The 13,055-nt window shown below is 54.9% G+C and overlaps 1 protein-coding gene across 3 annotated transcripts in view; it reads right to left on the bottom strand.

The window, feature by feature from the left end:
- Positions 1-11,151, bottom strand: part of PTGS1 (prostaglandin-endoperoxide synthase 1) — a 38,864-nt gene extending 27,713 nt beyond the window's left edge. For 2 of the 3 annotated variants that reach the window (XM_073314093.1, XM_073314095.1), the window contains exons 1-2: positions 11,057-11,151; positions 10,903-10,971 (exon numbers count right to left, since the gene is read on the bottom strand). In XM_073314093.1, coding sequence (XP_073170194.1) covers positions 10,903-10,971; positions 11,057-11,063 — 76 coding nt within the window. In that variant the 5' untranslated portion in view covers positions 11,064-11,151. Of the gene's footprint in view, positions 1-2,291; positions 3,154-10,902; positions 10,972-11,056 lie in introns of those variants that run through there. The other variant, XM_073314094.1, reaches the window with a different exon arrangement.
- Positions 11,152-13,055: the final 1,904 nt, after the last annotated feature.

The raw sequence follows: 13,055 nt of genomic DNA, 5'->3' as shown, positions 1-13,055 counted from the left end.
CGGCATGGTCATGGACATGAAGACCAGGACACGAAAAGGCAGGCAGACATGGGGCCGTCCAGGCTGTCAGCTCCTAACTGTAGCAGCAGCTGTTCACAGCCAGAGGACCTGTCTGTAGAGAGGCAGAGGCCCAAAGGGCAGCCCCTCCCCACTTGCACTAAGCACATCACACAGCAGTTGCTGCCCAGGGCAATGAAGTAAAGGAGCCAAGTAGGAGAACTCTGCGAGCTACGGACGGGTGGGCAGGAGACCACAAGCTCGGACAATGTGCGTATTCCAGCAGTACGGTAACAGCAGGCAGGTTTCTTCCTGACCCCGTTTAGTGGTCACCTCACAGTACCTTGAGGTTGAGAATTGAAACTTGCCACGTGTATCCCCACTCATGTAACTGCAGTTGCTGTTTTTTATCAGACTGTTTTGTATACCCCGGGGGAAGGTATTTGCTTCAATAATATCTGGCAGCAGCAAACGCCACAGTTACTCGTATTCTGCATTAAGCATTATTCTGCTGGGTAGAGCTCGCTCTGGGTCTGTCTGGGCTGGCAGCTCTCTCACCTCTTTGCCGGAGGGCCTGAGTTTACATCCCGCACCAGCACTTGGCCTGGTGGCCAGTGCTTGACAGTACCGTGGTGTAGGGTTAGGTTGTGTTGCACTGTTGGAAGTGCTACCTGGCAGCCCTTCAGATGTGGCCCTGAGGAAGAATCCGATTTGCTATGCCTGCCTGCCTGCCTCCTGCAGAGCAGACATGACATGGTGCCACTCCCCTGCCTGCATGGTGCTTTCCTTCAAAGAATGCTCGGAGAGGGCAGCCAGAACAGCCCAATAAGCAGGGGGGCGAATTATTTAATGGTGAAGAAGGGGAAACGATGATGCGTAGTGCCCAGAAACATGCACTTATCGTCATCCTGATCTCAGCAGAGCTGTAACAAGATCCTCATATTCCCAGCTGCCTAAGTGAGAGCTGCAGGCCAGAACGGTGGAGCTGGGACCGACATGTAGCTCTGGGCTTCAAAGCCCCTGAGCATTACAGAGGAAGGTGAGGAAACTGAACAGGAATGAAATTCTTGGCAAGAAAAAATGGCTCGGACACATCACTCTCACTGAATGATTCTCCCCCCTCTCTAACCCTGGGGCACGTGAATAAACTGCTGGGGCAGAGTACAATACAGGCCAGTGGCACTGGCCAGCCAGCACAGCTCAGCAGAGGGCATGAGACCCATTTTGGGTGCATGCAGGTTCCCAGGGTTCAGGAGCGTTGGCTTCTTATCTGGCCAGTGACCCTTTCTCCTCTTCTGTAGACCAGCTGCAGTTTGTGCCTCATTATTCCCAGGCATTGCAAATGAACCAATCCCACTGACCCACAGGGAGGAGACCCTGCCTGAGGAGCTGCCCCGATGCTCCTCCCTGCCGCCGCCGAACCTGCCGTTCCCCCCATACCAGCCGCACAGTGCCGGTATTATTGAATCTTATTTACAGATGAGTAAACAGTCCCTTGGCTTTACAGGGCAAATGCTTCCCTCAGTATCAAATACGCTGCGGATCAGCTCTTGCTATTCCTTGCGCAGGCTCTGAGAAATGTCTGCCAGGAGAGTTTGGCTTCACTCATCTACCCAGACCCCTGGGCTCAGCCCCAGCTTCTCCTCTCTCCCTGCTATTTATCTCCTTCCCCTGTTCCTTACTTGGTAGCTTCTGCCCCAGGCCACCTCCCTGCATGTCTCCTAGTTCGGTTCACCATGCACATAGATTCATAGGTATTAAGGTCAGAAGGGACCATTATGATCATCCAGTCTGACCTCCTGCACAATGCAGGCCACAGAATCTCACCCACCCACTCCTGAAATAAACCTCTCATCTATGTCTGAGCTATTGAAGTCCTCAAACTGTGGTTTAAAGATCTCAAGGTGCAGAGAATCCTCCAGCAAGAGACTCGTGCCCCACGCTACAGAGGAAGGCAAAAAACCTCCAGGGCCTCTTCCAATCTGTCCTGGAGGAAAATTCCTTCTCGACCCCAAATATGGCGATCAGCTAAACCCTGAGCATATGGGCAAGATTCACCAGCCAGATACCCAAGAAAGAATTCTCTGTAGTAACTCAGATCCCACCCCATCTAACATCCCATCACAGGCCATTGGGCCTATTTACCATGAATATTTAAAGATCAATTAAATGCCAAAATCATGTTATCCCATCATACCAGCTCCTCCATAAACTTATCAAGTTTAATCTTAAAGCCAGATAGGTCTTTTGCCCCCACTGCTTCCCTTGGAAGGCTATTCCAAAACTTTCCTTACCTCTCTGGTGTAGCAGCAGCCGATAGAGCCGGTAAATCCCCTCCCTGGCATGCCAGCTGGTGTCATAGAATCATCGAAGATTAGGGTTGGAATCTCATCCTCGAGGCTCCTAGGCCGCACCCACCCTTGCGCTTGCACCGGGGCTAGCTTTCCTGCCGAAGCTCAGGGCAGAGACAGATCTTCAGATACCCGGCTACAGTCGGAGCCAGCGCACTCCCTCGCAGACCCTGCTCTCTCTCGGAGGACAGCGTGCCCCACTACTTCCTGCCAAGTCGGCTCCAGCTCCCTTAGGCTCCACTCCCCACCTCGGAGTGCTCTTGTTGCCTCCCTGAATATCCCCACTGCAGCGCCCTCCTGCCAGAGAAGTGCTCCTGGGCACTCTTTTCCTGGCGGAGTGACACACCCAGCCATTCTGCAAAGCTCCTGCCTCCCTGCTGTACCCAGTGAGTGGTTGTCAGGAAGCTGGAGGCAGGAGGTTCCTGTCTCCCAGCATATCCAGCCCACGTCCTAGTTACCCAGCACCATACACCCAGCTGCTGCCACTGCAAATTCAGACTCCAGCCCACCTCTCTCCTCCCGGCCCCTCCTCAGACCTTACTAGTGCTTGTGAGAGATGCTGGCAGGCAGTGCCGCAGCCCAACGGCCTGTGTGCACAGGGCAGGGACACTTGGGTTCCCCTCAGCGTGTCCCACCCTCTGAAATGGAGGGACCCGCTGCAGGAGGCAGATGGCAAGTTGCTCGTCAGCGCCCTTTCAGCCCCTGGCCTGTCTGTTGAAATGACCAGTTGGTGGTTTTGTGACGTGGGTGACTGTCCAGAGGGGAAATAAACAGACTGTTTCCCCGACCCCAGGTCACCCCCGCTCCCCCCCACGAGGCACAGAGGCCACCAAACAAGAGGGGGGTCCCGTCCTCCTCCTTCCTCTGCCAGCTCCCCGGCTCCAGACAGGGGCAGTGAGGCGAGGAGAAGAAATTACTCAAATGCATCTCAACTATTTAAAAACTTTCTTCTATTGACTTTTAGGAAGTAAAAAGCCCCAGCCAAGCTGTCACTTTCCCGTGGGCTTTGAGGAAGTCTCTCTAGGGGGCTGGCTGTGAGGATGGGCCCCCTTTGTCTTCCTGCCTTGCAGGTTTGCGGAAGCTGCACTGAGCTGCTCCTAGGGAGGACAGAAATGTGACAGCTTATGGCACTGTCCAGCCCAGCGTGGTCTCTCCTGGAGAGGGATTAGAACATAAGAATGGCCCTACTGGGTCAGATCAGAGGTCCATCCAGCCCAGTATCCTGTCTGCCAACAGTGGCCAGAGCCAGGTGCCCAGGAGGGAATGAACAGAACAGCTGTGACCTACCCCAGCTTTGAACTGGTCTCTGGAGAAGAAACCTACAGTTCTTCCCCATTGTCTGTGCCCTGGCCTACTGCAGAAGCCATCCCACCTCTCTGCAAGAGAGCAGGTTCACAGTAGCCGGATGTAGCCTGGGCTGATTCCTGTTAGATTTCTCCAGCCCAGCCTTTGGACCTGTGTCCTGGCAATCTGCTGCATAGCTCTTTGCTCTGCTCTCCTTGTGTGGATGGTAAGAGTCACCCCTCACCCATCTCAGAGCTTGGGCCCATTTTCAACCTCACACACTGCGTGAAAGCAGTACAAAGACAAAAGCTCTGGGGTGAGGGAGGGAATTGGCCCCTTCCCTCCATCGCCCACTTTGCTACCTTCCTTCTTTTCTTTGTTCTCTTGGGTGAAAGGAAGCAGACTTAAAGTGAGTGTGGCTACACTGCAGTGTAAACCCAGATTTACAATGGCTGGACCCGGGTCTTGCAACAGTGCCAACGTGTCCACACTGCACTATGCAGCCCTTCTGACTCAGGTGTGCAGCTTGAGCTGCATCCACACCAGTGATGAGCTGCCAAAATATTAACAACCAGTTCCCTCCTCACCCCACGAGGGGGTCATGGCCCACCCCCACCCCCCGGGACCCCTGCTCCATCCAACCCCCCGCGTTCCTTGATGCCCCTGCCCCGGGACCCCTGCCCCATCCACCCCCCTCCCTGTCCCCTGACTGCCCCCAGAACCGGGCAAGAGGGTCTCATGGGCCACCGTAGTGGGTGCCCACCCCACCCCTAAGAGCCAGAGGGACCTGCCGGGGGGCGAGGTGGGGAGTCCCAGTGGTGCTTACCTGGGGCAGCTCCCAGGAAGCATCCGGCAGGTCCCTCTGGCTCCTAGGGGCAGGGGAGTGTAGCTAAGGGGGGAGCAGGGGGAGTGGCCGCTCCCCACACTGATCATATCACAACACCAATTCTAAAAGGGCTTCTAAATTTAACAACTGGCGAAAAATGGCGCCTTCGTGCTCCGGGGCTGGAGCACCCACAGGGAAAATTTGGTGGGTGCAGAGCACCCACCGGCAGCTCCCCACCCTGCGCCTGGCCCCAGCTCACCTCCGCTCCGCTCCACCTCCACCCCTGAACGCACCGTCCCGCTCTGCTTCTCCACATCCCCCCCCACCCCCCACCCCCGGCTTCCTGTGAATCAGCTGTTCGCGTGGGAAGTCTGGGAGGGCTGAGAAGCAGGCAGCAGCTTTGAACTCAGGCCCAGGGTGGCAGAGGTGAGCTGGGGCGGGAAGCGGTTCCCCTGCGTGCCCCCCCTACCCCGGGTTACCTGCTGCAGCACGGGGGGGCCTCCTCGCTCACCTCCACCTCCCTGGGCCCGAGCGCGAAGCCACCGCCTGCTTCTCAGCCCTCCCAGACTTCCTGCCGAACAGCTGATTCACGGAAAGCCGGGGGGGCGGAGAAGCAGAGCGGGGCGGCGCGTTCAGAGGCGGAGCGGAGGTGAGCTGGGGCTGGGCACGGGGCAGGGAGCTGTCGGTGGGTGCTCTGCACCCACCAAATTTTCCCTGTGGGTGCTCCAGTCCCAGAGCACCCATGGAGTTGGCACCTAAGGTGCCACTTTTGGCCAGTTGTTAAATTTAGAAGCCCTTTTAGAACTGGTTGTCTCTCACGGGACAACCGGTTCTAAAAGAGCTTCTAAATTTAACAACCGGTTCCAGCGAACCTGTGTGAACTGGTCCAGCTCACCACTGATCCACACTGCAAAATGACAGGGCTTGGATGCAAGTCAGAGTGAGACTTGGGGTCTGACACCCCCCACCCCCAGCAGGGTCCTAAGACCAGGGTCCTGAGTGTTTGCTAACCCTGATTTGTGTGTGGACGGAAGGAGGATTGGGCTCAGACTCGAGTCAGAGCCCAGGCTTAGTATGCAGTGTAGACAGTGTGACATTCTGTACCTTGGAGAAGCACCCTATAGCCCCCATATTCCTCATTTATATATGACTGTGATCTTACATATAAAGCTTGTAAGGTATCAGGGGAAAGGTTATGATCTGCTGAAAGTCATTTCTCTATCCAGATATGTATATCATTAATGCATATGAAGTTATGAGAATTGTGTGTATGGTTGTCACTAAAACATACTGTAAATTGGGGAATCAGCCAGATATTAGCTCCCCAGAGGCAAGAGCAAGGAAAGTAACCAACACCCAGGCTGAGTATCAATCAACCCATCAACAACCATTATGGAGCCAGGGAACTATGATGTAATGACTCACCTACATAAGGCCACACCAGGGGAATTGCTCAACCTTGCCTGGATATGCAGCAATGCACCCAGACATGCCTGGACTTGTATTCTCCAAGCACATGGACTGAGGGTATAAAACATACACAGTGGCCACATGCTTGGCCTTTTCTCCTTCACCCACCTACGCTGCAAACAACAAGGACACTCTGAAGACTCCAACTGAGGGGAATGGCACAGATTTCAAGGATGAAATCTGTATATTAAGGACTGTGATATCCAGTGGGGTGAGAAAAACTACTTTGAATAGTTGTTGCCCAGTCTAATAGGGTTGAGAGTTTAGATTGCGTGCTTATATTTTATTTCTTTTGGTAACTAACTCTGACTTTTTGCCTATCACTTAATATCACTTAAAATCTATTTTTATATTCAATAAATTTGTTTTACTGTTTATCTTTACCAGTGAGTTTGTATGAAATGTGTGGCAAATCTGCGCAGGTTTTGCAAAGACTGGTGTATGTCCACTCCCATTGATGAAGTGGCGAACCAATTAATAAATCTGCATAGCCCATCTTGAGCAGTGCAAGACGCTATATTCCTGAGGTGCAGTGCTGGGAACTGGGGGGATTTCACTGCTGCCTTTCTCTGTGTGATTCATGAGTGGCTCTGGGAGCATTCATGCAATCTAGCTGGGTGTGGGGCACTATTCCCTCTAAGCTGTGCGCATGTGTGCACGCACACAGATCCTAAGCCCCGCGCACACGGCAAAACACCGCACGCACAACGGTTTGCACAGAAGAAATTTTTTCACACGCGGCCTGTCAAATATTAGAGGGAACATTGGTGTGGGGCTCCACATACTGTTGTGCTGAGCGATCACAGCGTCTGGAGGGGTTTGCTGCTGATCACTAGCAAGGCATTGTGAGAGACAGCCCAGGCTGGAGAGAGTTAAGGGGGCACAGCAGTCCCACAGTCCCAGGCTGCACCCCGGGGATCCCATCACAGACAGACCCTGTCACACTTTGCCCATCCCTGAACAGTCACAGCAGTGCAGCAGCAACGTAATTTTCCATCCCTGATACGCCACACCCCTGCCTGGCAGGGATCACCCCGAGGGAAGTGCCATCTGCATGGCCCATGCACTCCCTGGCTTCTCCAGCAAAGACCCCAGCAAATTCCACATGGGCAAACAGTCACTGCATGATCATGGGCCTCATGGCCTGGTCTCTCCTGTCCTGAAGGCCCACGTGAACCCAAGACCTGGATCCCTTTGAGTGAACCAGTCCCCGGCCACCTGTCTTCTTTCTAGCACACACAGTGCCAGGACATTCCCACTTTGGGGGCTATTGTTTGTCACGATGGAGGAACACACCTTCCACGAGAGAGCAAGCCCCCTTCGGCCTCCCCACCCTAGCACACGCAGACCGGCGCAGACAGAACCAGAATGGGGTCCTAAGCTAAGAGCTCTGGTGAGTGCTCAGTGATGGCTGGAAAGGAAATCAACCCTGCCATGGGGCTCAGGAAGCAAATTTTTCTTCAGCTTTGGGAAAACCCAGTTTGCGACATCATGCTCCCAGCCCAAACCTTCTCTTCAGCTGAATCCCACAGTGCAGCAGGCTCTGGCCAGCTTACTTCACAGTTTGTCCTGTTCCCCTCCCCCGGACAAACATCCCTCCCCCCTGGACAAACACCCCACCCACCCACACATGCTCTAACACTTCCTTTTTCTGGCTGGGACAGAAGACAGCAATGTCGAAATACTACAGGAGTGAGTGAGCCTGTCCTGGGGATGCGGAGAGTCCCTGACACAGAAGGTTTGCCTGCTTCAGATGGGCGTCTGGGTCATATCTACATTAGGACACTTTGCTGGCACAGGCATCCCGGGATACCGTACCAGCAAAGCACACCTAGTACGGACACAACTATACCAGCAAAGCTGTGCTCTACACCGCTATAGTAAAACCACCTCTCACACGCGAAACAAGCTCTCTGTAAGAGCGTAGCTTTACCGCTGTAACTGTGTCTGCACTAGGGACTTCTGCTGGCGGAGCCATGGCGGTCATGGATCACACCTCTTCACCCCCCCCCCCCCCCGAGCCACACAGCTATGCAAGCAGAAGCCTGTAGCATAGACCGTAGACACTAGGGTGATGGTAGATGGGCAGGACTTCCCAGACCACCTCCTCTCTTGAGCTTTGGATATCCCTGCTTATAGCAACACTAGATGGAAGAAGGGAGAAGCATCAGGGCTTCTCTTTCACCTTGGAGGCACTCAGATACTATGGTACAAAGCCCTTTGACAGAGAAATGAACAGAGTTCAGCAGATACAAACTGGGAGCTGAACTCCCCCATAGTTGATGGGTGGATAGATCTGGCAGGTCAGGTTAGGGCCCCTGGCTGGAGAATATGACAGGGTTTGTTTGTATAAAACACACCTGAGCCCATAGGTCATTGTAGGAAAGAAAAATAATCTAAAGAACTTGGGTTCTCTGAGGGTTTTTTCCCCTCGTACCTTTTTAAATATAAACCCCTGGGTTTGGTAAAGGCCATTGTTTTCCAGCAGAAAATCAGTGCATTCTGAAACGTTCCATGGCCTAAGCATTCTGGAATGGTGGTTTTGTTTGAGGAAGGATGGAAAATTACCCCCTTAAAAACGTGCTTGAATTGATTGTTCCCACCGAGGGAGGACCCAGAGGAAATTCAACTCTGAGATTCTCTCCAGGCCGAGACGGCTGGTTAAAACAGGGCTCCACGGTCCATTCTGGAGCAGCGCTTGCTGCTGCCCATGCCACCTCTGGCCTTCCAGAAGTGTCAGCCCGGCGTGCGGGGGGCGTGGGAGCTGGTGCCGACGTGGTGGGAAGTGGCTGTCTCTGTCTGAGATGGGCCGTTGCAAAGCAGAACAACACAGAGACTTTAGTAAGGAAACAGCCTGAGGCAGCACCCAGGGTGTTATCTGGAGCCGGAAGCAGGTAGCAGCCCATGTTACAAGCTGGCTTCCTCGCCTAGTGGGGCTAGCATTCCCTCTGAAGAAGGAGAGTCAGTGTGCGCTGTCGTCAGCACTAGACTGACAGCTCTGACCTCAAGACCGAGGCCAGGACTCTGTTCATTTCAATGGCAGCTTGGCCTGAATAAAAACCAGGTCAGAGCTCAGTGAGGACTGTGGCCTGTAGCCCTTTGTGGGGATTTTTCTTTTGTGTGTTTTGGTTCCTTACCCTCATTTCCCTCTGAACTTAGCTGCATGATGCCCCCACTCCTGTCCCCTGCAGGATGTTACAGCTCAGCCTCCCTGCCGGACCCGGAGCTGGGATGAAGGCTGGATATTGCCCGTCATGTGAAGAAAGGGTGAATGGACAGCCATATTTGCATCTGGCTGGGACAGCCGCAAGGTGAGCCCTAGGTATTTGCCAGAGGGGTGCAAGGCAGCCTCGGGTCTGGAAGCACCGTGCACAGCGGCCAAGTCTGGTGGGAGCAGACTGGGAGAAAAGCCTGTGGAGACGGAGCTAGGACACATGTTGCTGTCCAGTTAAAGCCCCTTCTGGCAGCACAAGCCCCCTCGTCTTCCCCGGTCCCTGACTGGTGCATGGCAGGCGGCGATAGATAGGCTCTTCAGACTGAGGATGGCAGTGGCTACAATTTGGTCTAGTTTATGCCCATTAGGTGCAGCCTCTGCGTAGCAACGGTACATACTGACGCTGCTGCCCTGACAGCCCCACAGAGCCTGCTTGGCAGATACACACCTCCGCTTTGTGTGCTTTCCCTCCCTCTCCTCTGGATGGCCCTGCCTTTCCCTCCAGCCGCTGGGTCCTGCTTGTTATTTTTCCTATTGCATTCGCCTTGCTGATTCCAGGACCTGGTGGGAAACGCTGCCAAGATCTGCCAAGAAGGGAGCCCTAATCCAGCCAGAGCCGCACAGGCTCCAAGGGGCGTTTAGTGGGAATATGAGACTGGGCTGGAGACCTAACTCTCTCCTCGCGACAAGGAGCACAGTGGTGCCACTTTCAGTGGAAACATGGGGGAGACGCTGTTCCCTGGACTCGTCTGTCCTGGAGCAGAGGGAGCCCGTTGCTGCAGGGATTGCAAACCAGCCTGGACAAAGCACTCAGGAACATACTGAAGGGGAAACGTCATCACTGGGTCATACCAGGGCAAAGGAAACGCAGGACGGATCTGGTCACTGCCCCCCTCCTCTAGCTTCTAGCACCTGGTCTCTGTCTGCAGCCCTGAACCACCCTGGTGTGGACAGTTGCTTACAGCACGAGCGCCTAGGGAGCTATTTTTTCTGGCTCCTTTACTTAGGGCAAAGGAGAGATTTCCCCCAGGGCCATGGCTGACCAGTGAGCCCTGAAACCCACGTTTGTGGGTCGATTAATAGAAAAATGCTGCCAAAAATGACAAGAAGGAACACGCACAAACCTGGAGTGATGTTCTGGCTTCTGCTACCCCCCAACCCTCCTCCCACACATTCTCCCTCCAGGGTCCGTGTCCCACGCCCGTGTCCTTCCCGCCCCTCCGGTGTCCGTGCCCCACGCCCGTGTCCTTCCCGCCCCTCCAGGGTCCGTGCCCCACGCCCGTGTCCTTCCCGCCCCTCCAGTGTCCATGCCGCCCCTCCGGTGTCCGTGCCCCACGCCCGTGTCCTTCCCGCCCCTCCAGTGTCCGTGCCGCCCCTCCGGTGTCTGTGCCCCACGCCCGTGTCCTTCCCGCCCCTCCGGTGTCTGTGCCCCACTCCGGTGCCCTCTGTAGCGTGCAGTAGGGCCCTGCCAGCTCTGGGTACGTGACTGTAGAATACTGCAGTGCTGTTTATTAGGGCCCCCACTTCATACTAATCCCTTCCCCAGCAACAAAGCCAGGAGCCCATCCAAGTGCAGCCCTTTGCACTGCCAGATGCTCCTCAGAAAACACTAACACCTGCAGAGCGAGCATCCTTCTCCTGTGCCTGGGGAGCCCCAAGGTGCTGGGCTCCAGCAGAGCTGGGGTGTCCCCAGGGCAGGGAGGGAAGGTCTGGTCCTAGCGCAGCCAGAGCTGATTCCTGTGCTAAGCAGGGTACAGTACCTGTGCGGGGGCTCGCCCGGCTCTCACACACACTCAGCAGTATCACCAGTGCGAAGGAGAGATGCAGCCCTGAAATGCAGAGAGGAAAAGCCTGGGTAGAGAATGCCTGGAAGGGAGAGGAGTGGGGGAGCCAGGCCAGAGCACCCCTACTTACGGGTCATAGCGAGAGAGTCGCTCCTGGCAAGTTCCAGCAGCCCTTCTGTGGCTGCCTCTGGCTTCTCTCCTTGCTCAGCAGCGGTGTCCTGCCTCCTCCTCCTCTCCCCACTCCCACTTCTTCTTCCCCTCTTGCTCCTCCCCCCCGCCCCAGCTCACTGCTAGGAGGGGTTTCTTCACAGCCGGGGCCAGATGCCTGCTGGACCCTTCATCGCTCGGGGCTGGCATTGTTGGGGCTATTGCTATGCCAGCAAAAGCCCTGGTGTAGATGCAGTTACACCAGCTTGTTGCAGCGAGGGAACCCATCTAAGTTATATTAGCAAAAGTCATTGCTTGCTAAGCTGCAGCTACGCAGAGGGGTTTGCCAGGCTGGCGACACCAGCAAATGTTTTCCAGTGCAGACTAGGCCTCTTCCGTCCTCTCTCTCCAGCTACGCCGTCCCCCCTTTCCTTCCCTCCCCCTCCCTCCTCTGCTGCTTTCCTAAGGCATCCTGTCCATCCTGACCTTCCCAGCTTGCCCCACTCATTAGGTTTAACCTGCCCCTCCCCAGCCCAGTCTCTGTGGCCCTTAGGACACCACTGTGTGTATGTTTCCTCCAGCTCCAGTGTTTGGAGCCCATGATATGTTTCAACCCTAGGAGCCTGGCTGCCTCCACCTGTTTGCAAAAAGCTCAGGACCAAGAGTGCGCGTGTCCTGTGCAGAAGGGTCTCACTCGCTCTCCTAAAACTGCTTCCAAGTCTCGGCATGCAAGTCCCTGAGTCCCTGTATTTTCCACAGACCCAGGGCACCTCCTAGCAAGGGATGCCTGAGGGCCAGCCCATGGCACAAGCTTTGCTGGAGTTTCTTCCGTGAGGTGAACGTACTATAAATGTAGAGGGTTAAAGTGACTCAGGCTGGGACTGGGACCCTGCCAGGGGATTTTTCAGGGAGCAAAGGACATGGTGCTCACACTGAAACAGACCAATCTGCCCCTCCGTTCTGGCCTCCTTTCGTCAACCTCAGGCATTGTCATGTGCTTTAAGAGGGCATCAGCGGCTCTGCAGTGTACTGACCAGTGCTGGGATTTGGGGGAAGTGCACTGCTCATTGCAGTTGCTGAGTGGGGTAGGCTGATGGGTGGCGAAACTCTTATAATGCTACTGGGTATAAGCTGCACTCACTCCCACACCGCTCTCTGGGTGTCCTTGCCCCAGCATCAGTGGGCCAGGGTGGCATTCCCTTCTAAGACCTTGTTTCTTGGATGCTTCTAACCTTCTCCATAACATTCTCGCAGGACTGACATTTCCCACACTGCAAATCTCAAGGCTACTGTTGAGGGAAATCTTTCGGGCCACCTTGTAAGTTACACAGCTAGGAATAAAATATTGCAGCATATCTGCAGCCACCTTGGGGACGTCACTGTTGTCACTGTGCTGCGTGCTGCGGCTGTGCAGAACTGCTCAGTGATGGCAGGCCTAGAACTCAGATACTCCTGCTCCGCAGGACTGGTCATTAGCTGTATAGGGCCCATGACACATAGTTAGGCAGTTCTGATTCCGCCCAGTAGAGAGCAGTGTCTCTCTCTCTCTCTCTCTTACACACTTTACTTACAGTGCTATGCCCTGGATTTCAAGGGGTCTTTGCAGAGCAGCGGTCACTAGTGCAGCACATCAGGGTGCAGTCCCGTGGTGATGGTTTAGTCCATGCAAGAGCCCTGGAGGAGCTAGGAAATGACACACTAACAGCTCTGGTAATAAGTGGTGAAGATCAGGCCTGAAATCCTGGGCCTCATCCAAGGAGGCCTTGGTCCCAACAGGCCTCCCTTTGAACTGTTGTCATGGAGGCTCTTCGCTAACCCTGCCCAGGCCCCTGGGACTGACTCTCGAGGGAAGGGGCCCTCAAGGTGAGGGGTGGGGGCATCCTGGGTCACTTGAAGGCTCCGGAAAGGAGATGAGTTTAGCAGTAAAACCATAAAATGTTGGGCCGGGGGCTTCTCATTGGACACAGGCCATCTTGACTTTC

The sequence above is a fragment of the Lepidochelys kempii genome, chromosome 16 (assembly GCF_965140265.1).
Source record: "Lepidochelys kempii isolate rLepKem1 chromosome 16, rLepKem1.hap2, whole genome shotgun sequence".
Lineage (NCBI taxonomy): Eukaryota > Metazoa > Chordata > Testudines > Cheloniidae > Lepidochelys > Lepidochelys kempii.
This window is presented reverse-complemented; position numbering and strand designations above follow the sequence as displayed.